The sequence below is a fragment of the Colletotrichum phormii genome (assembly GCF_030913505.1).
Source record: "Colletotrichum phormii strain CBS 102054 chromosome Unknown BDP81scaffold_1, whole genome shotgun sequence".
Taxonomy (NCBI): domain Eukaryota; kingdom Fungi; phylum Ascomycota; class Sordariomycetes; order Glomerellales; family Glomerellaceae; genus Colletotrichum; species Colletotrichum phormii.
In genome coordinates, this window is record NW_026851443.1 from 1,397,504 (window position 1) to 1,422,164 (window position 24,661).

Consider the following 24,661-nt stretch of genomic DNA (forward strand, 5'->3'; position numbering starts at 1 on the left):
GCGACATTCCTGCAAAACTCTTACAAAGTTCGGATGAGGACCCCATGGCTTCTCCAAGATGGCCAAAACTATCAACTTGAAGTCCTCCGTTCTACAGTCGTAGTTTCTGAAGTAAAGTGACATACGACGATGTCGTCCCGTCATGCCTACCCTCCCCCAGGAACACATAAAAAAATAAAAATAAATAAATAAAATAAAATAAAAAAAAAGAATTTTCATCCGAACGAAGCTCGGTCCAGAACTGATCTACACGTAACTTGGGACGGCAGTTCACTGCTCACAGACGCCCGCAACGTTTCTTCGCCACTTGGGCCCCATATATGTCGGACTGAGAGTTTCATGATCTACAGCGTGCCGTGCGTGCCTGACGAAGAGAGAGGAATCTTGGTAAGAGGTAAACAAACTCCACGGGAAAACATGATGCTAGTTTCTCCGGCGACACCAGACCGATATCTACACATCTGATGGTGGCGTGAAAGAGAGGGGGAAAATCCGAGCACAAGGTAGCCCAGCCCTGTTTCAACGGGCCTATTTGTTCCCACGCATGACGAGGTTGAACCTGTTTAACGTGGAAATCCGAACGTGCCTGTTCCGACCGAGCCCACGTAACCCCCTTCGCATCTATCCGCCCATCCCCCGTCTCCCGTCCTGAACCCAGGCCAAGAAGAAAGGCCCTCCTCGCGGGGTCGTATTTCGAACGGGAGGAAGAAGGCAGTGCAGTTTGGAAAAGGCTTCCCGAGAAGGGACCAATATATCGGACACTCGGGACTGCGGGAGGGCGAAACGGCGTGGGTCGCTTCCTCCGAGGGCTGGGCCCCCATCCCGAACACGCGTAGTGGCCAACGCCCGCCACCGGAGGAGATGTGTAGTCCGAACCGAACAGCTTCGCCGGTGCGCGGGAAGGGATTCTCCCCCCGTTTGGGGGTGGGAGCCCTGGAGCCATGCCGACGGGAGTGGTAAGGACAAAACTACCAATGAAGAGAAGGGCCGCGGCAAAACTTCAAGAGAGGTGACGAGTTTGACAACCCCCTCCTTTCTCTTGGTATAATGCCGTCTTCGAGCCTCAAGCGACGGCTGATCAGGCGATGAGAAGCTAGAGCTAGGTTACCTACCATGACCGACCGGATCCTGCGCTGTCCGACCGTCTCCGACGGCAGAGATCAAAAATCCTCCGTCCCCTCCCCTCCTTGCCCATGTTATCAGATTCAACGATCATTGAAGGGAGATTTACCGGCCGACCATCGATCGCTAACCTCCCCTTCCCTGCCTGGAACGAGCCTCCTCCCGATGACGAGCAAGCCGTTTGTCACCATCCCCGAGTCTCCCGCGGCGGCCTCTGCAAACATGCACATACACACATACCTACAGCAAGCCGACCCCCCTTCGTTGGACCTTGGAAAGACTTCCTTTTTCGGTAATGGTCATGATATGAAACACGGCGGTGCGGGGGAGCAGGACAAAAGAATAGGCTGCTCCAGATGGACGGGAAGACGCGTAACGTCTACAATACTACGTAGGGAGGGATTCGGACCATGTGTGACGCGAAGGCTGTTTGGCAGCATGTAAATGATTTTGAACTCCGCACGCGGCACAGCTTTTTTTTTTCTTCTTTCCTTTGCGAACAATGAAATCGAGACCCGAGGTTGGTTGCGAGGTGACTCTCTCTCTGTAGTGTATACTTCGGGTTCTAGGTTTGAAGTTCCCATGCCCTCACCCGGAGAAACCTGTGATTTGTCGTTGGCTGCTGGACTAGGTTGTGGTGTCAGCAAGGAGTTTGCTATCACGCGCCAAGAGGCGGTTGGTGAGAAGCTGCCACCAACATTGCTTTATTCTTTGTCTGCGGGTAGCCGTCGTTGACGCGGCACGGACAGGGTCGTTTTCATGACACGAACTGCATCCTTGATCCTATCGGGAGGTGAAGCTGATGGGAGCTATCGCAAACCCAGGCCCACCAGGCCCTGTCTACCACCAAGCTATCTTGTCTAACACAGGCAGCACATGCAACAAGCTCTGGCAGCTTTGCAAAAGCGTAAATAGAGAAGGTGAGCGGTGGTTGCCCCTGCTGACCATGTTCTAGAAGATCTATCGTAGGTTTGCGACGAGGGAACACCAGACGAGTATGGTGAGAGCTATAGTAGATGGCTTTTCGCCGCGGGTTCCGTGAGGGCGGGACGGGGAAGAAGACAGGGCAGGGTCCGACGGAACGAGGCCAGTCAAGGGCACGTGGAGGTGGTGGTCATCTCGATGAAGGCCATGCTATGCCATGCGGTAGGCCATGTCCCACGATACGATGGATGAACCGAGCATGCCATGCATGGCGGGGATGAGCATGAGGAGGTTCGGGAGGGGAAGCTGGAACTGAACTGGCCTGTCACTGGGCTGAGATGGGGCCAAAAGAAAAAGGAATGTATAATTAGCCCATTGATGATGCTATTTCGAACAGATGGGTCATGGGCCATGGGGTGGGAAAGGATATCAAGTTGGGGTTTGGTTGCAACGAGGATGGAGGTGGTGGGCTGAAGTTGGAAGATGTGCGTGATGGATGTGGCAGGATGATGGGACGAAAAGTCACGAAATGGGACTGATGATGGCAAGAGTTCGCATTGAAGTGACGGATGTGGTATGGACTCTGGAATGGAGTACGGGCTTGGGATGGGCGGGAATGCCGTCGTGCCATCGGTGTGGTGTGGTAAAACAGGCACGGCAGTCGTCTTCAGACGTTAGTCGTCTCAAGTCAGCCTTAGCAGCCCCCAGTTGGGAAGGCCAGGACCAACACGCCAACTGCCAAGTCACCAATTGTCAATTGATACCTGCCAATTGAAATCAAGTGCAGTCAGATGGACGATGAGGTAATCATGCAAGGTACCGCGGCTTACCTTAGCATCGTGTGTTATTGAAATAAGGCGATTCTAGAGCCTACCTTGGACAGAAGCGACTTTAGTTCCCCCATGTCATGATTCGCCTTGGCCCGCCCAGATAATAATGCCTGGCGATTGCGACTCATAAATGGGGTTCTAAGATGTGCTAAGACCGACCCTAACGCGCCTTTGCCGAAAGCTGGGCTGATGGAGAGTTGAGGTTGGTTCCATTCCCCTCTTAGGCGCTCTCCCCCCCACCCCACCCTTTACCTTACTCGAGTGACAATAACGATCCCCGTTACGTGCAAGGCACCAGGCATAGGGCCACACTGCAGCGAGAAAGCCGCCTTCACTGCAACCGTAGTCTGCCAGGGTAAGGCACGGCAGTCCCGGGGGTGAATACCTGAGAGGCTCAGAGCTACACGGCACACCCAGGGCAAAGACAGGGCAGGGGCGGAGATGCCAGGATTGACACTAAAATTGGGCGTGGAAAATCGAGTGGACATGGGCGGCTTCGGCGGAGTAAGGCCGGGCTTTTTTTTTTTTTTTTTTTTTTTTTTTTTTTTTCGTGAGTTGTTGACTCTGTTGTTGTACCCGGAGTCGATGTCTTTTCTTATTTTCCTTTGTGAATTTCTCCCACTCTCATTTCGGAGGCTCCTCTCTCGGAGTATCGTCTCTTAATTCCTCGTGCCGTTTCTTCTCCTCCGTCTAGGTTCTTCTTCGGGGAAAAAAGAATGGGGGAAAGTGGGGATGGGACCGTGGACGGTGGGAGGCGGTTTGAAGGCGGTGGGAATCCATCTCGCTTTCTTAGTGCAAGGAGCGTCGCCTCACAGGCAAACAAAAAAAAAGACGATGCTCCGTAACCCAAGAAGCAAAATCGAGGGGAAACTCAACTCAGCAGGTAGAATTGCTACCCGTCAGTGGTCACTGGTCACACACACACACACACATACACGGCAGCCACGCCATGCGGAGGAAGGATGCCAAGACAAAGGGGAAACGGGGGAATGGGCAGAAGGAAAGAAGATGAAGAAAAAAGGAAGCAAAAAGGATCCGGTAGTGGTGGAAACCCCGACTGGTGGAGTTGAGCAAATACCGGCGGCCGGCAGCTTCAAGTCTTGTGCCGCGGCCTAGGCCATGCCATGCCATGCCATGACAATCAATGACAAGCCTTTCTTTGCACTTCTTACCCTCTAGCCAGGGCCCGAGTCTGATGGGTACCCGCAAAAAGAAAGCAAATGTCCAGACCACATCTCAATCTCTACGGAGTACATAGTCACTACTCCGTACGAACAGAACAGTACATATGTATCTCGCATCTTATGTGATATTCCCTACAAATAACACAGTCCGGCTTCCGTCATCGTACCCACGATACCCTCTCTCACCCTGGCGGGAAATCACAGGAATCCAGATTTCAGGGCCCTCACCCTCGATACTGGAACAGTGGACGCAGCAACGGGATCCTCTTGCAGTCATTACGGATGCCGCCTATCTCTGATGACACTGTCACAGTCCAGGCCGACGTGCACTAGCACCGCGTCCGTGAGTTGCTGCAAGCAAGTATCCGTACCCATCCATCCGCACAACAACGGGGGCCGCTTCTCTCTCTCTCCACCGCGCTGCGACCTCCCGTCGTCGACGTCGACTCAAGAGTCAAACCCATATCCACTGCTTGGTGGAGTGAAGATGGTGGAGAGCGCGATGAGCCTAGCGAGGTCTATTTCATTTTCAACTTCTCATCAACCCATACCCATACACCCAGGGCCACCGCCTTGGTGTCCGTGTCGGCGTCGCCCAGGGCAAGAGAGGCTCATCTGCCCACGCTGTCAAGGGTCGTTGCAAGCTCGCGCCTTCTCCGCCTTGTCTCGTCAGACGACCAGCACCTGAATCGCCGCGCATTAGAATCGTCGTGAAGAAGGTTTAGCACCATGCCTCATCAGTAAATGATCACAGCCGATGATAGGAGTTTGGCCAAAGACAACAAGCAACAGTTGCTACATCTGACGAGACCCGCATCGCACTCGAGCGAGTCCAGCCCGGAGTTACTGGAATGCCCAGACATCGGGTTCCCGCTCGTCGTTGTCGCATTTCGTGATGATCCCCCCCCCCTTTGCACTCCGCCGCCCGCACACAAGACGTGAGTCGTTCTTCATGCTGGCACTCTATCCGTACTCCGTCTTCTCTGCAGACTGCGGATATGGATTTTGACGACAAGTCATCAGGACAACCGACGGGGATATCGGAGAGTGGAACGGTACGAGACGAAACGAAATGAGATGGGCGCAAAGTCGAGCTATCGAGCTTCGTCCACTCCGAAGCCGTCGCTCTCACCGTCAATGTCAGGACCAGACTCCAAAGCCACCCCGAGCTACGTTGCAGAACGGTAGAACCTGGAGCTTGGCGACAAGGCTGGTATGTAGCGAGCTCAGAGCTAAGAGCTTACACTAGAGCTGAGACCGAGGAATGCGAACTCGGAATAGGCAAAGGAGGTGTTCCCACGCCCACAAACCGAATCCAGAGCCACGGTTCGCAAAATAACGTTCAGTGACACGGAGCGCAGTGAGGTAAAGCAAGCTTGTTGCGATGTCTCACAAGGCTCAGGCGCAGGGACTTTTGGCCTCCCGCTCGTCGGATGCGAAGGTAAGGGATCCGTACAAAGTACATAGATACAGTAGTAAGTTGGCGGCGGGTGAATAGATGAGACTGGCCGATGCAATTCATTTCCAAAGTCAGATTGCCTTAGTGAGCGGGTACACGGTGGTATGGTAAGGGTAGGCAATTTGATGAAAAACAATAACAGTAAGGCAGAGGCTGCTGCAGAGGCCGTCAAGGTTGACCGTCGTCGTGATCGATGGTGGCAGTGTTCGCAGAGGGCCCCTCTACAGGCAAGGTACTGTATCCGTAGTCTGTTCAATAACTTCCCAGGTTGGAGGAACAATTCGTTGACCGCTCGACTGGGGTGATGCTCGTTGGTCGGGGCGACTCGTATATCCGTGTCCGAGGAGCTGGAAGGGTTCAGTGATGGGGTTGGGTGGAAGGGGAACGTCCCGACTGGACCGGTCACCTGGGATGGCGTGGGATAGGTGTACGGAGTACCTGGGAACCTGCTCACCGTTCAGATGCCAACTTACCTAATATCGTCCGATCGGCACCTCCAGCCTGGGCTCCCCTGGCGGTGCCTGGAAAGTGACATGGACCCCGCTCTTTCCTGGTCCTTTTCGGGATGTAGTGGTTATGATGGATAATGGAATACGACCCACTTGAGAGATCGGAAAGCCATTTCTTCACCCCCTTTTACGCATACATGAACATGGGATCCTACACAACCCAAAACTGCCTAAACCCAATCCAATGTAGGTACATAGTACGCGAACAACGCACCAAAGCTCGGCACTGGCACCCAAAAGTGCCCACGGCGTTGCAGCGGTGCCGGGGGGAGAGACCGAGTGAGGGCCTCATAGCGGTTGAGTGTCCCCGTCGCGGACGACCATCGAAACGGAGCAGGCCCGCCGACGACCGAATACCACTCTGGATCCTTCCGGAGAGGTGGGCGGACGAAGTTGCAACGAGGAACAAGACTCGAAAGAGGCACACAAGCACCGAAAGGGAGAGATTCCCAGAGAGAAAGAGGAAAGAATGGTACGTCAGTGGTAAGACCATGGCCCTGCCGAGCGGAGGCTCTTACAAGATACCCGTCCCCCGGGCCTCGGCCCTCGAGTCCTTTGATTTGATTTCCAGATCGCACCATCTCCGGATCCCGCGCATCTGAAGCATCGGCAGACGTCTACTAGGTGCCTCGCGTCATGTCCGCCGTGCCGTGTCCACCGCAGTCCATGGCCAGGCCCCCAGATCCTATTCTCCCATGATCCATCCATGGCGGGCGGCATGGCCCCGGTCTTCACTTCGGCTTCTAGTGGACGGAATCACGGATACGCATCAAGAGCCTCCATGAGGCTAGGGATCGTACGGGCCAACGCGGACTACGGACAAATTCGCAGTAACTCGTTAGCTTGACACTGTCCGTGACGGGACCATCATCATCATCATCATCCATGACCTTGATTGTCGTGGCCGATACCGCCATGCACGACAGAATCTTCTTCCAAGGGAATCCACCCCTTTTTTTTTCTGCTTTAGTATCAGCTTGCCAGGCAAGCCTTTGATTGCAAGCTTGTCAATGTCGTCTGCTTGCGAGATATCCGCACCATGATGCAGCAGGGGCCTTCTTTGGAATTGCCTCATTTGGTTTGGTCGCTGCCCACAACGACCCCCCGTTGCCAAATCTTCCACTGCTCAGAAGCCTTCCTGGAATCCTGGAAGCTGGCACTGGCAGACAATGATATCCGCACACACCGCAACTGCAAAACCCACGCAGGTCTTGGCAGCCATGGACCAGCAGCGATGCCCGTTTGCCAACTTGTCGTCAGGTGCCTGGGCTTTCATCTCGTCTTCGGCTTCATCGTCTCCACAAGCGCACGCACATCAACGACCCCGTTCCAAGTCATGGGCTCACGCTTGAGACAGTGGCAGGTGGCACCTTTGTCTTTGATGGTATCCATCGCCCGCATCTGCCATGGAAACTTGTTGTTGAAGAGTTCAAAGTTCACGGACGCCAGATACCGTTGGCGGCACTCAGTGTGTGCCAAGCAGCGATTCAACGAAAAATCTCGCCCCCCTGCCCCCTTTCACTTCCCACGTCTTGGAAAAGTTGGGGATTCAGGACCGGCACTCGAAAGGCTTGTCGAGGGGAGCCCTGCTCGCACTGCAGCCGCACCAACCAACCCGCTTGACCTGCTCGTCCCGTCGCTGGTGTGACAAGCCATGCCGAGCAATCGGCCACCCGTCTGTCACCTGCAATTGACATAGCCTCGTCGCACAAGGTGGCAAGTTGGTGCTTTTTGCTCGAGGCCGGGAAACTCTGTCATCGCACGGCCGCTAGTGCTCGCCGACCTTGAGAAGACGACGCATCCCGGGAGCTCCCTGTCTAACGGCTTTCAAGCCTGCTTGCCTCCGATCTTGACCGAATATCTCGAGTCCTCGTTGGTCAGATGCGCACCAAGGCCGCCCACAGCTCAGACCGAGCTTCTCCCATCGCCCCATTGCAAGTCCATCGCCGTGGCGAAGACCACAGCCACACGTGTTGTGCGCGGTCGGGCGCGGGCGCGAATGCAGTCGCACATGGTCGAGTCCTGCAACTTCTAGACATGCAAAGGCTTGCGCAACAGCGATGCTAGCAACCAGCTGCCTCGGCGATGAAAAGTTGCAACTTCAGCTCCACTTGACTTGGCTTCTAATCACTGTGGAGACACATGACTCTGGGGTGAGTAGAAGACTGAGACTGAGACTTCTGACTGAAAGCAACCTTCATAACCGCAAGGGGCACTGGAACCGAGAGCCTTGACTTCGAATGGAAGGTAAAGGCGAGTCCGATACCACCGCAACCCTCGAGTCCTATTCATAGCCGCCCGAGGTCCACAGTGCCGAGGGTGACGAGAATGGGCTCAGCGGACCGACGACAAGAGTCGGAAAGAGAGAGAGAGAGAGAGAGAGAGAGCAAACCCGTGTTGGCTTCAATGGCGCGGATCGCAATCCATGCCATGACCTCTTCAGCCCATGTTCTTCGCCCTGCCTTTGCTCGAAGAGCCTCAGAATCGCCCACGCCCGGTCCTGGTCACCCCGGGGGGGGGGGGGGCCGGTCGGTGCTGTCTCTGGCGGCACAGGCGTGTTCACATGGCCGCTCCCCGAAACTGCATCTACTTCCGCCTCCGACGCGGCTACCTGCTCGTGGCTGCGGCTCTCCGTCGACTTGACACAGACCAACAATTGCTCCATGGAAAGGCGGTTTTAGGTGGATCTGATGCTATTTTCTGCTTGTACGCATCGAAATAGAGTAGCTGCGAGCAGGCAATGCAGGTTGAGGTTTCGATCCTCCCAAGACTCTTGAAAGACATTTCGCGTCGTACAAACGGACCCGACGGCGGCTTTGAGGTCATCACCGGGTAATCGCTGTTAGTCGGGCGGCGGCCGGCGTCTGCGTCGTGACTCGAGTGGCCGCAGCCGCAGCAGCCGCATCCCGGAGTGTGTGGCTGCTGTCTTGTCTTGGCCCCCTTTGGCTTTTACACGTCCTAAGTTCCTAACTGCAGCACTGCTTATTTGTTTGGACGAGGCGGGATATCGAAGCCGGGAAAGCAAAGGGGAAATAAGCAAGTTGTCCCGGGCCTGCAAATGCAGTATCCATGTCTGCGTACGGATCACACAAACACACGCACAAACTCCTTGTTTTGCAGATCGCGGGTCAGACAAGAGTTGCGTTGCGTTGCGTTGGTCCAGTCAGTGTCATCTCGTACGGACGTACGTACGAACCAACCAACCAACTGAACTGCCGTTCTCCAATTTGCCCGTTGTCGAGGGGCAATCAGAATCAATCTTGCATCTCCGCACACCAACTTCAAGCCACCACCTTTTTTTCTTCTCTCTCTATCGCTCCCTCCTTACTCCAAGGCGTCTTCAGTCCTTGCTAGCGCATTGGGCATCCTAGGATTCTTCTGCAGTTTGATGCCGGCTTCGAGTACCGGCTGCATCCACTGTTTGTCAGGCAAGTTGGCAGGCCCAACGACAACGACAGACGAGCCGAGACTCGAGACTCGAACGAGATTATCGACAGTCCCTGACTGACGCGGACTGCAACCAGCATGCACCTGCAATCCCAAGGCATGGCAACTGAGACACGCCAAAAGTCCCGCCTCGCTGGATCAAGGTGGATTGGAGATTTGCCAAGACTCCTGGAGGGTGAAGGTGACGGGCAACACGCAGGTACGCAAGTTAGTGTACTAGGAGCCACACGCATGCCGGGGTTGCTGTCGAATGGGCAAGTTGTAACGAAGCGATTCGCGCGCGCGCGCGGGCGCGCGTGCAGGGGGGCGTGGGTGGCATGGCAAGTTTGGACGAAGTGCTCGCTGGACGATGGCCCCACGGTTGCCGCGCTGTCGGAACCTCTTGGATCTCTCTAGCGCGTCTGGCTGACGATTCAGAGATCTCTGGGAAGCAGAGCCAGGTAATCCCTGACAGGCCCTTGTGTCAAGTTGATGGCCCGACGGGGCGCCGGTAGATTTGGCGCCCTTTTGCCTTTCCCATCCGCTCCCTGCCACACCGAACACGCCCAGTTCTCTTCCGGTTCGACTCAGGTACCTTGGACTTGAGCGACGGGACTTCGGGTAGCCCGCGAACAGCTGTTGCAACGGCTGGCGAGTGGCTTGCAGACTTGCCAAGTTGTGTACCGAACGAGTCTCGCTTTGGATTTGCCTGAGATCAACATTAACGGCAGCCCGATCTTGAAGCAAGTCACCCTGTCCCGGTCGGTCGTGGATTCGTGGTGGTATGTCTTGCCTCTGTCTCTCATGCCTTTGGCCTCCTCGGGAAGCGTACACTAGATACCTACGCGACAGAGGTATTCGTGGTTCGTACGGATACTCTGTATTACTATTCGTACAGACTACGAAGTACGAATACAGAGGCAGCGTAAGCCAGCCAGCCAGCTGACCCGACCAACAAACAGTCAGCCTACAGGGCGAGGCTCGCAAGCAAAGCAGGGAAAGCAACAAGCAGTAGCATGCATTGACGGATGTGGCGTCCGCGAACGCTCCCGTGTCTCATGGATGGGCCTGATGGACCTTGATGAGCCTGATACCTGACGCCCATCACCCGTTCCTCTCATCTTGGAGCTGTCCTTGGGATCAACCCAGGCATGGCACCAGTCCCCAACCCGGTCGGAACAACATTTTGAGCAAAGTTTGGGAAACGGCATGCACATCAAAGCAACAGCGAGTGAGAGCAGCTCCTGTCAAATGGTCTTGTCGTCTCTTCTCCTGCAATGCGTGCAGCAGTGCCGGGAAGAAACTCCACGGGTGGCGTTCCTGTATGGCAGGGCACGCCGCACACGGACGGCCGTCGCGGAGATGGATTCCCACTCTTCTGCGCGACGAAATTGGACAGGACCCGGCGACCGCACGACACGATCCACACACCCGTGGGTTGGCCCAGTCCATACACGCAGCATCTGCTCTCTTGCGTTTGGCCCCATGGGTTGGGCTGCTCTCGGTTTGCTCTCCCGAAGACGAGAGCAAGGGCACCGGGGCCCGGGCAAGCCTTAGCCAAGGCATGGATGGGCAAGGTGAGGCGAGACGAGGCGACGCGTCCGAGAGTCAGAGACTCGAGAGGAGGGAAGTGAAAAGGACCGGGCCATTATGAGATTTCCAAGAAGAAAACACACCGACAAAAAAGCAACAGAGTGACAACCGACATGTTTCTTGGTGTTACGTCTATGTTCTATGGCCAATTGTGCTCCATTTTTCGCTCTCTCACTCGGTTTCTGGTGTGAGAAGCTGGTCATGCTGGATGTCACTTAGGACGGGCGGTAACTCTTGTAAAGCAAGACCATTCTTGTTGTTCATCTCACCATTTTGAATTTCCAATGTCTGAGTTTCGGATGGCAGCAGGCCTCCCTCGATCTGATGATCCTGAGCGAGGGCATCCCCGAGCGGCAGAGAGTTTGGCATTGCAAGGCCCCCGACGTACAACACCGACAACGCCGCGCCGCCGAGTCCGGATCTTGTCATTTTGACTTTGGGGGTCCATCCTTACAGATATTCTACACGTACGGTACGGAATAGATGGGCTAGGCACTTTTTTTCTTGTACAGCAGCGGTAGTAGACTTTGGTGACGTGCGAGGCATCAGACGGGTATCCGTACACTAGCTAGTCTCTCGCTTTTCGCACCGAAAACAGTCTCGTCTTGTCTCGTCTTGTCTCGTCACTCGAGATGTCTCTGTGTGTCTTTACCCATCACCAACACGCACCACACGCATGGCGGCCGCGGATGAGCGAAACGAAGCGGATGCGGTGATGCGAAAGTGGGATCCCCTAATTCCCCATCCGCATCACCAGCATGCAAGGTACATCACTCCAAACCCCTGCTTCGCTCACTCGCATCACTCCGCGGGGGGGAGAAGAAGAAGAAGATGATGCTGGCTGGCTGGCTGGCTGCTATGGTAGGCCTGGCCTGATGAGGGACCTACGATCACCCGTCCGTCGTCGTCGTCGCCGCCGCGGCCATCCCTCACCCCTGGACGGATGACGAGGAAGATACATTTTTTTTTATTTTTTTTTGTCGATTTGCTCTTCGAGTCTTCCCGCACCCAGCCCAGCCCCAACGCTGATGTGAACGACCAACGACTACCCCGGTCCGCAAGCGTACCCCGGCATGAGATGAAACCACGGTTCGTATACTCATCCCCTCCCTCTCTCCCCTCCCCTGGCCGGAGGATGCCAGATGGACGCCTTCTACGGCCAAATCTGAGCACGGACATTTAGCAGCAGCAGCGACTTGTTGTCTGCAGTGTGTGTGTGTGTGTGCTGCACGCAACGCAACGCAGCTTCAGCGCATGAGGAGTGCAGTGTGCAGCGCATTCAGCGGAAGGGGGGATCATGAAGCGTCGTTGGTGTCGTTGGTGTTAGTGCCACACCCCTATCCTATTGAAAGTCAAGTGGACGATTGTCGCTGCTGGCGAGAAGTGAGTAAAAACCCCGACGGCGACGGCGCCTATGTAATGTGCGTATGACTTGTATGTACGCATGTATGTAGGTATGTATGTATGTATGTCTGCGTATGTGTGTGTGATGGATTTCCCTCCGATGAAGGAACGTTTCTGGTTCGTTCGTTCCTGGAGAACTGAGAGATCTTCACTCCCCATTACCATATCCTATCGTTCTAGGCTCGGTCGGTCAGCCTCCTTGTGTTTGGGTGTGCTCCGACCTCCGTTCTCACTTCTCTCTCTCTCCCCGCTCATGATGCAAGGGGGAAGTGGAGGGGCACGGTACGCAAACTTTTGGTTTCTGAAGAGAGAGAGAGAGAGAGAGAGAGAGAGAGCATAACCTGACGGCTTCTCAAAGTCCGATTTCTGTCATGATAGAGAGATGGCGTGACGTTTGGTTAGCTAGTAGGGGGTACGGATAGATTGCCCACGCATATGCCGTCATTTGTCACCCGAAAAGCGTGGGAAGCAGAAGAGCCAAAAAAAGAGTTGCAGTGGTTGACTGCTTGTTGTTTACCCGTACCCCAACCCTTTGCTCTCCTTCTGAGGGTAATTACAAAACTTTCGGCACATGAGTGATTGGTCCTTGCATGAACTTGTCTCTCTTGACTGTCTGTGTGTACGGATAGAGGCAGGACCAGACACGGCTCAAATTTTTTGAGATGATCGGCAGGTTCGGTAGCTTGTTGGGAATGTGGAAATAGTTCCCGAGGCGAGGTCACAGGTGTGAGAGAGTCTGAGAGAGCACTCAGACCAGATGGCAGAGGGAGCGTGTGCGGACCAGCAATCCAGCAATTCAGGTACCGAGACACCACGCCGCAGACACAAGTGCCATCATCATTGATGCGGGTCGAGCAGCAAGCAAGCAAGCAGCAGCAGCAGCTTTGGATCATGGATGGATGGATGGATGGATGGATGGAGGAGTGAGGAGAGGTTACACCGTGACCCCACCACGAAATGGGCGGGAAGCATCGCGCGCATTTCCTCCCAAGACTCCAAGACTCCAAGACTCCAAGACTCCAAGACCAAGAGTAAGACGAAAGAAAAGGCTCGGAGGAGGATGAGCCTTTCAGCCTACGGCTCGTTCGGGCAGCTTTCCGACCTGACCTGACCTTACCCAGCACCAGTGCACCACCACATCGACGCATCGCATCGCTCGCTGCAACGCTACCACTCTTTTCTTAGCCTCGCTGCTCATGCTACCCTTAGTGTTACCTAGTACGAGTATAGCTCCTCTTGCCCTTGCTCTGTCGAATGTGGTGCCTCTTTTCGGAATTCCCTGATGGAACTCACACACACACACACACACACACACACACACACACACACACATACGCTCACACACGCGTTCACAAGATCACACCTAGAGTACTCTTCAAACTCTCGGCATATACCTCACTACCACGTACATCTACATAGTAAAATGAAGTACCCAGCCAGCTGTCGAACCAAGCTGGAGAAGAGCCCTCGTCGTTCCTGGGACCGGGTGGCCCATGTCGGCGGCCCTGACGCCCGTCGTTCGCAACTCTCCCCACGTCCACCACGGCATTGAAGAGCGTGGCACCTCTTCAGCCTGGCATAGATTGGAAATGACCGGGACTTTTCAACAACAGCTAAGCTAGCTAGCTAGCTAGCCTAGCGTAATGTCCGAATTCCAAAATAGCTTCTCTCTCTCTCTCTCTCTCTCTCTCTCTCTCTCTCTCTCTCTCTCTCTCTTGTTTTTACCCTTTTTTCTTCATGTCTCTCTTGGTCCGATCGAATCAAAATGCACGTGGAGATGATATCTCGCGGACGTGCCGGACAAGGCCCGCAGCGCCAGGCCATGCTCGTTCGCGAACCACCACCACCACCCCCCCCCCCCCCCCCCCCCCCCCCCCCCTCCCCTCGTCCCTCCCCGGAGACTTCAATATCCCAAGTGCCGTGCTGTCAGAAGAGAAGCTACAGGAAAACTAATTAACCAGCTTTTCCTTCCGGTCACATACATTTGACATATTACACACACACCGTAGACTAATCTGACCGCCTTCCTTTCCGCCGCAACCTCAGACCAAGAAGCCACAAGCAAACCAACTCGTTCGATTCGTCCAACAGCCCCGGGGGTGGGGGGATTTGGCTCCAGCATGTCACCAAGGCGCGGGATCCTGAACGGCCTAAAGCATTCCTAAAGGGCATAAGGGTTCAGTGACTTGACATTGCCGTTAATACTCGTTAGCTTAGTTAGCTCTATCTCTCTACCTATCTTTCTTTCGATAGCGGTAGTGGCCTCGGCGGCGGCGCGCGCCAAACCGTGAGCTTAAATTGCGCCGCCTTCATCACGCCCAGATCAGACACATAACCACATAGACGGCGCTTCGTTGGAACTTGGAAGCTCGTTTTTGTTGTTCTACGCGAGCACTAGAAGGCCGCTACCGCTACGTTGGGAATCCACTTTTGGTAGAAAGGCAAGGGCAAGGCGCTATCTTCTTCTCGAGACGCTCTCCCACTTTCGTACACTAAGTTCCTGGAACACGGCAACAGGGCGACTTGGTCAAGGGACCGATGTACACAAGATTGGAAGTGGACACAGCCAAAGTATCCGTACCGGTGACAGCCTCTGGCAGACGGGCTCCCAGTCTCGCCTGTCTGTCTTGGTGGAGAACATGGAAACTGGAATTGAGGGACCGCGGCGGGCTTCGAGAAACCGCTTCTTCTCATCCCCTGAGCCCTGGCCTGGCAGAGAGAGAGAGAGAGAGACTCTCGAGTTGAACATGCTTTTTTTTCTTCCACACTTGCTGTGGGGGACGCTGTGCGTTGCGCGATAGTTAAGGTTTGTGTGTGCGTACTGCGGTATGTGTGCGTGTATCCGTAAGTTGTCTGTGTGTACCTTACCACGGTGTGTCTTCCACAGTTCGCTGTTGATGTAAGACTGGGCCGCTGGCTGCTGCGGCGGCGAAAGAAGAGGTCTTGAACCGAGACGAGAAGATCGACTTTCTTGGAGGATCTGCTCATTGTCCGTCCATCCCCTTGCCTCGCCAAAGGCAGTCTGCCGGGGTCGGGAGTCATCCGTCGCCCATCAACCCATCACCAACCCCATCGCTTCTGTGTCCGTACCCGTTACCCGTTACCGTCCCCTGCCTTGCCTCTGTTCGTTCTCCTCTCTGTCCGCCTCTTGCTCCAGTCCTCGACCCATTCCCCATTGCTCTCCCCGTCGAGGAAGACATTGATGATCGAGGGTGTCCGTGAAGAGGCAGATAGAGATGCAAGATAATCCACCGGCCGGTCAGTCATCAAGTAAGTTGCCGCCCGTCAGTCACCACACAGACATACTCCAATCCTCCAAGAGTCTATACGGCGGCTTCTGCTAGTTACTGCGCCGTATCTCGCGAAAGCGCTCGCTGTCTCTCTTCCTCTCTCTCGTCCGGCCCCCCTGCAACTACACTAGCACACTACCGCGATCCTTGTTCCCTTGTCGCTCGCTGTCACTCTCACCTCCCCCACCAGATTTCCCGACCCTTCTTTTTCTTCGCGGCCGGCCAACTCAATAGACGCACACCTAGGGCTGCCCTCCACTCCGTCCCGCTTCCTTTGGGACGCCCTCCCCCGCAGCCTTTCCTCAGGCCTTTTTTTTTTTTTTTTTTTTTTTTTTTTGTCGTCCGCAGTGGGATGGGGGAAGCAAAAGAGAGGGGACAGAAAGCGAGCAAGCCACTCTGCGCGCGAGAGAAAGAGAGAGAGAGAGAGAGAGAGCGAGAGAAAGTGAACTGTGAGAGAGAGCCCAGTGTCCACCACACACACCCTCCTCATCGGCTCATCCACCTCCTCCGGCTCCCCCTTGATCGATGATCTTTCCCATTGGCCGTGGCCTCGGCCGGGCTTCTCGACAACGGTCATGCGTTCATCCGTGGAGTCGATACAGAGCTAATGTCACAGAGGATCCAATGAGCGTCATCCAGATATCCCAGCCGAGATGCCTCTTTCGCTCCTTGATTTCTTTTTTCTTCCTTTTCCCGAGCCGTCTTTTCGGTTCTTTCTCTCTGCCGTCTTGCGTAAGGTAAGTAACGTGTCAAGGGCTTGCTCGAGCGGCATGTATGATGTCGGAGCCTCGGAGGAGTGGCTTTTTGGCTACCATCTGTCCCTGTGCAATATCGTGTGTATCCGTAACTTGTAAGTACACACTGCACAGGGAACCTTGAGGTGGTTTGTGATCCCCCTTCGCCTCGATGCGAGATCCATAGTATCATTTATTTCGGGGCCAAGCAGACAACCTTCGGCCGCGCCTTTCCGTGCCTGCGCTTGTGCCTGTCTAGTACCTGAGCTTTTTTCTTGAACCCAGCTCTGGGTTCAGGTTCTCTTTTTGATCTCTCTGCGGCCGCTCCAAGGGCAAAACTGCAAACGGGAACAGGCGGGAAAAGGGAGAGCCCCCCCGTCCAACCCTGTCTCATTCCTCCTATCCATTGCTCCAAAACCGCCCACCTGGTTCTGTACTGATTCAGGTGTCGACATCAGCCTGCCTATTCAGGCCTTCGCAGACAAGGTGACCCAGTTTCACCATGGGCTTGCTCAAGTCTGCTCAGCTGGCACGCCGCTGCAAGAAATCTGTCATCTCAATCTGGGATAGCTTTTTTCTTTACCAACACGAGCCAAGGGTCAGGTCTCTCACACGCACACACACACACACACACACACTCTCTCTCTCTCTCTCTCTCTCTCTTTCTCTCGCTCGCGCTATGCCGTGCTGGGCTGGGAATGATGGAATGGTGTTGGGGCAGGTTATGGGTTCCAGGACATTCAATGGCAGCACGGCATTAGCCATTCAGCCGAAAATCTTAAGGCCATGGGCTGTGGTGATATAGCTGCTACCATCGTCCGGTCCATCTGTCACCTCGCTTTGAGCGACCCCCCAAGGCTCAGCCCAGGTCTTTTCTCGAACACACAGGGTGGAGGAGGAGGAACAGGAGGGTACCGTAGGAACTTGGTGGTGCTTGGGAAGACTGGACGTGATGGACGGAAATACCCACACCCATACAACATTTACACGCACAGATGCATGTGGCGCAGCAGAGCAGCAGCAGCAGCAACAACAGCATCTCGCGACAAGAGCAACAGCTAGTATTAGCTGCCCACCCACGTTCGCGCGTCCCCCGACTGACTTGTTGATGCCAGGAACTGCTGCTGCTGCTGTTCTCCCAGACCACCTTACCCACCCCCTCCCCCCTACCTTTCCCTACCCGACGGATCCATCCCCTGCCCTGCAGTCCCTTTCCCTCCCCGTCTGTCCATATCCACATGGACAAATCTACATCCACATCCACATCCCAAATACACACACCCACGTCCAAGCCGGGGGCCTGGGGCCTGACGGCGGCGGGCAAAGCTCGATGCCATGGCATGCCTATCCGTACCCGCCTGGCATGGCATGAGCTGCTGCTTCTGCTTCTGCTTCTGCTTCTGCTTCCCTACTACGGATACTGCTGCTGCGGCTTTTCTCTCTCGAGTCGGCGAGCCTTAAACCATGCATCGGGTCCCTTTTCAACCATCTCATTCTCCACTGCTACGGTACCTGAGTACCCTCTTCACCCCAGTCATCCTCGTCCTCCTCGACACCACCAGTCAGGTACCGAGTACCCTCGAACCCTCGTCGTTATACCAGCCGTTACTCCTCCCCCCATCGTGGCCGCTGCTGGCTGCCCGTGCTGGCCCTGGCTCGAGTCCCAAGTCCTCCTGTCCGGATCCAGCTCGACATTTCTCCGTGTGGATGGCCGTACCCTTTGGTATTAATTCCACCTCTGTCAAACTAAGGAGCAAGGGCTTCCTTACAAGACCGCCTTATTACAACCACGGGTATCCTTCAGACTTGCCATACATAACGGGGCCTGTCAGTTCCAGGCCCAGGAACGCCTCCCAGTCGATCGACCCCGCCATACTATCAGTTGGCACACCCTCAAATTTATACAATATATGATCGATCCTACCTCGTGGGACCTGGGGTAGCCAAGTCCTCTTTCCCTTTTTCATCATCTTCTCTTCCTTTTCCCAAAACGACTTGGCGCATCAACGCATCCATCCCCTCTCTCTATCTATATATCACTCTCACTCTTACACTCTCTCGTTTGATTAACTCGTTAAGAACTGTCTCGGGACGGACCCAACGACATCAACCTTACCTTGAATCATCAACTTGAAGTGCTGTTATATTGCCACTATCGGTTGCTTTTGTCGTACACCTCTAGCTCATCCTAGATCTTGACAAACATCGATAGCTTCCAACACAATTCCTCCAAACACTCCTTACCCATCTGTCCTAGATTCAACCTCATCTCAGGACATTCTCTCCAGAGAGGCCCAGACCGTCCTTGTAACCCAGCTCGAAACAAGACAACCAACTCATAAACCGAAACCACCACACCTGTCCCAATGCTTGTTACCAGGCAATTTGATACCACCGAGCAGAGCCACTGGTCCTACGGCAAATTTGAGACTCCTCTCCACAAGGCCCCTACCACTCCTCCACGCATGTCGAACCAGTTCGAAGCTCCGTTGCCCACGCCTCCCGAATGGCAAGGGCAGCAGTACTCTTACCTCCCAGGGCCGGAAAACAACGTCTTCTCCCAGGCGTACGGAGCTGGCAATGAGGTTTCGGATGCGTCGCAACCTCGCACTGCAACCGGCGCCCCTGCACAAGTAGAGATCCAGACGAAGCAAGAGCCCGGTCTGGACAACCGTGGAGCAGCAGACCCTCTGGGACTTCGTCAAGTGAAGCAGCCTACTCCGGAAGACGAGCTCGAAGACAGACGACAGCAGCAGCAGGAACAGCGACAGGAATCGCAGTCCTTGGAGAAGACCGCAGAGCCGGCATCTCAGGAACCTACGGCGTCAACAGATATGCAGGGTCAGACGATGATCTCCAACCCGGCTTCATCATCAGAGCTCAGTGCCGATGTGTCTGCATCTCAGATGGACAATGACGAGGGCAGCTTGAGCAAGGATGAGGACGACGACGTGCTTGACGATGATGATATGCTCGACGACGGCGATGGAACCCCACAGACGGCCGCAGAGCGGACAGCAGCTCGGAGGAAGATGAAGCGATTCCGGTAAGTTGAAGCAAAATACAGCATTGTTAGAGGGGACGGCATACTGACAACGACTATAGTCTCACACACCAACAGACGAGATTCCTCATGAGTGAATTCGCCAAGCAGCCTCACCCTGATGCCGCCCACAGAGAACGTCTATCGAGGGAGATCCCCGGCCTGAGCCCCCGTCAAGTACAAGTCTGGTTCCAGAACCGGTAAGTCTGCTCGCAACCCAACGGCCATAAAAGAGACATTGAAACTAATCCTGTTCCTCAAACAGCCGTGCAAAGATTAAGCGTCTCACAGCCGATGACCGTGACCGTATGATCAAGATGCGTGCGGTGCCCGACGACTTTGACAATGTTCAGGCTCTTCACTCCCCCTACGGCGCGGTCCACGGTCTCAACACTCCCATGTCATCCCCCATGAACTTTGGAACACAGTCATACGCCGACCACATGATTCGTCCCTTGATGGTCGACGTCCGAAGGGCCGAGGGTGGCGAGGAGCACATGTCGTCCACGGGATTGAGCCCTGGATTTGGAAGCATCGGATTCACTCCCCCGGGAACCATGAGCAGCCCAGACATCCTGTCTCCCATGACACCCAACTCGACCGGCGACCACCGCTACGGATACGGTAGCCACCTGTCGCCCATGGGCCCCGGCCCCCGGACCTCAAACCCCTTTGCGCGACAGGGCGCCCTCGAGAACTCCATGTCCATGCACCGCGGCCAGCCGAGCCGACCCCTCCAGCCTCTTCAACTCCGCGAGACCATGAACCGGTCAAGGTCGGACCTCAACTCTCCTCTCCGCTCCAGCATGTCCTGGAAGGGCGACGCGATCGACTACAGCACATACAACCACGGAGCCGGCGGAAGCCCTCAGCTGAGCGGAAGACAGCAGTCGGTCTACCAGCCGGAGCAGATGAACGGCCCCTCAAGCAGCGGCCTCCACTACGAGTCAAGCTCTTATTCCAGTATGTTTCACCATCTCTCTCCTCTTGGAAACCTCGTATCACTAACCTGAATTGCAGGCAACAACTCACCTCCTGGCATGAACTACTCGAGCTTCCCCGGTGGCCCACCAAACCGCCTCCGCGCCCGCGCCTCATCAGGCACCCTCGGTCTCGACCTCCGCAACCAGTACCGCTCCGTCGGCTCAGTCCCGCCCCCGGGCCACTCCTCGGCACCTCGCGCCACCTCGGCCCAGTTCGCCTCCACCTCCGCCTACACCTCCAGCTTCCCCTCCGCCCCCCTCACCGCGCCCGTCGATTTCAACATGCCTCGCACCCCCGGTGCCCGACCCGGTGGCGTCCAGGACTACTCGATGCCGCAGATGAGCGCGCCCATCTCGGCCCCCAACGACTTCGCCTTCCACGCCAGCATGAACACCTCCAGCTCGAGGACGCCCATGCGCGATACCTTTGGCGGCGGCGGCGGCCCGATGCCGCCTCAGCACCACGCCGCCGCCCCTCACGGCGCCCACAATGGCGAGTACGCACAGCAACAGCAGCAGCAGCAGCAGCAGCAACAGCACCACCAAGAACAACAGCGAGGAGGAGACGGCTACGAACACGAATTCGGTGCGCTGAAGAGGAAGAGAAGCTTCTCAAGCGGAGCGCCGGCCGGACCTGGACCCGTACCCGGACCGCAGGCATACGGGAGCACAGCATAAAGAAGGAGAAGAAGAAAAAAACAAAGAAAAACACAAACCTCACATGGACCATACTTGGAAAGTTGGTCACCCCCAAAGATACCCCAAGGCAAAGGAAGCGAGGAAGAGAAAGGGGGGGAAACCGGAAACATTGCTTTGGTTTTTTGGGTCGGAAAATCTGAATTTTCAACTGTTCTTAGAATAAAGGGGGGGCGAGCGCGCTGCTCCAACGTCATGACTCTCTCTGCGTTTGTTGTCTTTTTTTTTTTTGGCCTGTTCGGTTTGTTTACTTCTTGGGTTTCTTGTATGATGACGAAAGCTCACATTTTCAGTCTTTGGCTTCTCTTCTGCTCTATGCACATTACTTTTTCCAACTCATATCCCAAATGGCATATAAAAGGGACCTTTCTGTCTTTTACTGCAACTCCTCTCTCTCTCTCTCCCTTTCCTCTTGAGTGATTACCAGGATTGGGTCAGGGTTTTCTGTTCTTGAAATTTTGTCTCTTGTTTCCCAGATCAAAATACCCCCCTCCTAAACGTCAAAACGTATCTCGATGTGCTTTAGTGTTTTCCGTTTTGGAGTGTTTTGCATGGCCCCGAGGAGAGAACTTGCCAGACCATGAGGGTTTTTTAGTATATACAAATACCACTTTCATTCTTCCAAGACATGACGTGCCTCGAAATGTGTGCAACGAACCAGTATAACATGCTAACCCAAGTCGAGTCCTGTTAGATTAGAATTGGGCCTCGTGGGATGTAAAATCTCACGAAGGTTGGACTACTACCGTACGGAAGGAAGCAGGTGGGGGGAGAGGGGTGGTTTCAACACTGGCAAAAAAAGAAAATATCCCGAGACGGAAGAAGAACTGATGACTGCAGGCATAGCTCGGTTGGCGAGAGAGTGGGAGTGAGAGAGAGGGAGGCACGGAGGGAGATCCCCACGTCACTCACTCCTACTATTCTTACCGAGGTTTCCTTCTAACAATCATGTTTGTGATGGGTAACATGGAGTTTTGCCTCATGTAACTCTCAACGTCTCGTCTCGTCTCGCTTCATCCCGCCGCCCTTGGATACTGAACCGAGGTATGAATAAGCTTAGCTACCTTAGCTCAATGTCCTTCCCAAAGCACGACAATGTAGCGAGGAGCAGCTTTCGAAAGGAGCGGTATGATGGATCATTAAGCGATTAACCTGCTGTCTGTGAGCCGAGAACAAAGGCCCGCATAACGAACGATTTTCGAAACTTGCCCAACTACCTACTTCGAAGCTTGCGTTGATGGTCACGAGTGGGATTCCCTCCACCAATCTGCCACCCCCGGTTTCTCATCACCGGAACCTAGTTGCGATCCGGCCGAAAGCGTCCACATGCTGCAATATGGTTGGTCCCCGCCCGTCCGTCCGCTTCCTCCGCCGGCTTCATTCTCGGCGGTGCTGGTCCGGGGAGGGGGGTGGGTCACGGGAACTGGCAAGACGGACGAGCTCGCCGATTCTGCCACGATGCTACTATCTTTTGCCTCTTGTTTTTGCTTTCACAACTCAATGGGGGGGGCTCTTTTGCTCCTGTTATTCCTGACACTAGGTGTTGTACAAACCTTTCTGGCAGTTTCAAGACCCCCCCCCCCCCCCCCCCCCCAACAACAATATCCCACGCCAGACCTACTGCACCTTACCTTACCTCACCTACGAACTTAACCCGACCAGACGGAGGCCATCCAAGGTTACCAAGGGCCCTTTGAAAAGAACGAAGAGACTATCAACATCGAGGATACAACCTCGTGAGACCGGGAGAGGGATGGGTAATGCTACGCAGTATGCCCATGCTCTCTCCAACTAAACAGGCAAAAGATGATGGTTGAAGCCGTACCAAGGACCCGACGCCAGTAAGCTTTCTTGCCAACTTCACCTGCCTTTACGTACCATGAGTGAGTCCATTATGCTCCCAATTATCCCCCAATTATCCCCCACGCACCCCCTCCATTCACTACTCGAGTGGTCAAGATCGGCTTCGTCGGAGTCGACTCGATTAAGCTTAAGCTTCAAGGGACTCGAGCCGATGTATGTGGTCCTTTTTGGACGATTACACGCCCCCTCCTTTTCCCTTTTCCCGCGAATCGATGCCTTCCGCCCGGAATGGCGGGGATATCAGTGACGGGGGACGGGGGGCGGGGGATGATGCTGGTGTTATTTGTCTTCTCTCTGTTCCAAGGCGCTGCATCGCAACCGGGAGATGTAGCAACAAGGGAGGATGGATATGTACCCTCTACTTACACAGTCTCTCTTCTTTTTGTTTTGGTTTCTGAACACGCTGTTGATGTGTCCGCTTCCCCTTCCTAGCCTCTGCCGTGGCTGTCTAGGATCCAAGGGTATAGCCATCAGCCTATCGCCGCCTCTCCTCAGAATACCGTGTATCATTGTGGTGAGTCCATTAGCCGCTAGATGTCCAAACAGTGAGCCTACCCAAGGTACCAGCAGCTTCCTGTCTCTCCCCAGGTGCTACCCAAAGGTATGCTGCGGCGTGGCACAGACCCGCGCCCCTCTCCATCGTACCGCAAGCATCGGATCTGCTACGATATACAAGCGGCATGTTGGAATCGCGTGGTTCCAAGTGATGAAGATATGAACCCCTCTGTCCTGTCCTTGCACCACTTGCGTGCTGAGGCGAAACCTCTGTGGAGTACAAGAGAGACATGTGGTTTCGACGTTGGGCCGCAGGCCTCTCCAAGGATGTCTTCGACGTCAGGCCTCTGAGTATCTACTCTGTATGATGGAGGCGGCAAGAAAAGAGACATTCTGCGGCAGCCACTTGCTACGGTAGCTCATCTGACAGCAGGGATACATGATCCGGTACCAAAGCAGGCTTTGCGAGGGCGGAAAAAGAAAAAAGAAACCGTGAAACAAAAAAAGGAAGGCCTTTCCTGGATGTCTTGTCTCGGCTGTTGCCTTGCAATGTTGCACCTGGTTCCGCACCCTGTACATGCCAATTACTTCGAGCCTTCGACAGAATCGCCCGGTGTGAGATGCCAACTCCTACCGGTGACAGATGACACAGACATTGCCCGCTTGGACGGCAGGCAGGCGGCCGGCCATTGCCCCCCCACCCCCCCGAGAGCTGGATAAATTACTGGAACGTGGTATCAACGTTAAGCTCCAGCTACCCGAGGAATAGAGTATTAACGTTGTGCTACCCCATGGGAACGAGGTCTGGATGGGTTGGTACACTGTGACCCCCGGATTTTCCATACCTGTGGAGAGGACTGGCGGGCTGTACGTCGTGAGGGTTGTCAGATCGACGGAGGGACTGCAGTAGATGCTTACTTACGCGTGGGTATAATCGGCTACATGGGGCGAAGTGAAAGTCAACCTTTTGCCGAAGTGATACGGAGGTAGTGGTGCGCAAGACATGCAAGAGGCCGCGATTGTCCAGGCCAGCAGCTTCGACGCAGTCGAGGTGGGGGGCGTGTATTCATCCAGGCTGGGCCAAGGCGATTAGTTCCCGAGGCGTC

At 54.9% G+C, this 24,661-nt stretch overlaps 6 protein-coding genes across 6 annotated transcripts; 4 read left to right on the forward strand and 2 right to left on the reverse strand.

Annotated features, from left to right (window-relative positions):
- Positions 1-6,965: 6,965 nt before the first annotated feature.
- Positions 6,966-7,793, forward strand: BDP81DRAFT_6091 (uncharacterized protein). The gene has a single exon (XM_060596046.1). The coding sequence runs from the start codon at positions 7,068-7,070 to the stop codon at positions 7,674-7,676; it is 609 nt and encodes a 202-aa protein (XP_060451604.1). The 5' UTR covers positions 6,966-7,067; the 3' UTR covers positions 7,677-7,793.
- A 2,605-nt stretch (positions 7,794-10,398) lies between these two features.
- On the forward strand, positions 10,399-11,163 carry BDP81DRAFT_6103 (uncharacterized protein). The gene has a single exon (XM_060596049.1). It carries the CDS (start codon positions 10,536-10,538, stop codon positions 11,106-11,108), a length of 573 nt encoding a protein of 190 aa, XP_060451605.1. The 5' UTR covers positions 10,399-10,535; the 3' UTR covers positions 11,109-11,163.
- BDP81DRAFT_6098 (uncharacterized protein) lies at positions 11,164-11,573 on the reverse strand. The gene has a single exon (XM_060596047.1). The coding sequence runs from the start codon at positions 11,474-11,476 to the stop codon at positions 11,219-11,221; it is 258 nt and encodes an 85-aa protein (XP_060451606.1). The 5' UTR covers positions 11,477-11,573; the 3' UTR covers positions 11,164-11,218.
- A 1,198-nt stretch (positions 11,574-12,771) lies between these two features.
- Positions 12,772-13,364, reverse strand: BDP81DRAFT_412911 (uncharacterized protein; the record flags this gene model as incomplete). Its single annotated transcript, XM_060589250.1, has 1 exon — positions 12,772-13,364. A coding segment is annotated over exon 1 (491 nt), but the record flags the coding sequence as incomplete, so codon positions are not given.
- A 5,279-nt stretch (positions 13,365-18,643) lies between these two features.
- Positions 18,644-21,286, forward strand: BDP81DRAFT_6128 (uncharacterized protein). Its single transcript, XM_060596051.1, has 4 exons — positions 18,644-19,521; positions 19,581-19,718; positions 19,784-20,481; positions 20,539-21,286. The coding sequence occupies exons 1-4, from the start codon at positions 18,842-18,844 to the stop codon at positions 21,177-21,179; spliced, it is 2,157 nt and encodes a 718-aa protein (XP_060451608.1). The 5' UTR covers positions 18,644-18,841; the 3' UTR covers positions 21,180-21,286.
- BDP81DRAFT_6129 (uncharacterized protein) lies at positions 21,287-21,657 on the forward strand. Its single transcript, XM_060596052.1, has one exon. It carries the CDS (start codon positions 21,393-21,395, stop codon positions 21,615-21,617), a length of 225 nt encoding a protein of 74 aa, XP_060451609.1. The 5' UTR covers positions 21,287-21,392; the 3' UTR covers positions 21,618-21,657.
- The last annotated feature ends 3,004 nt before the right edge of the window (positions 21,658-24,661 follow it).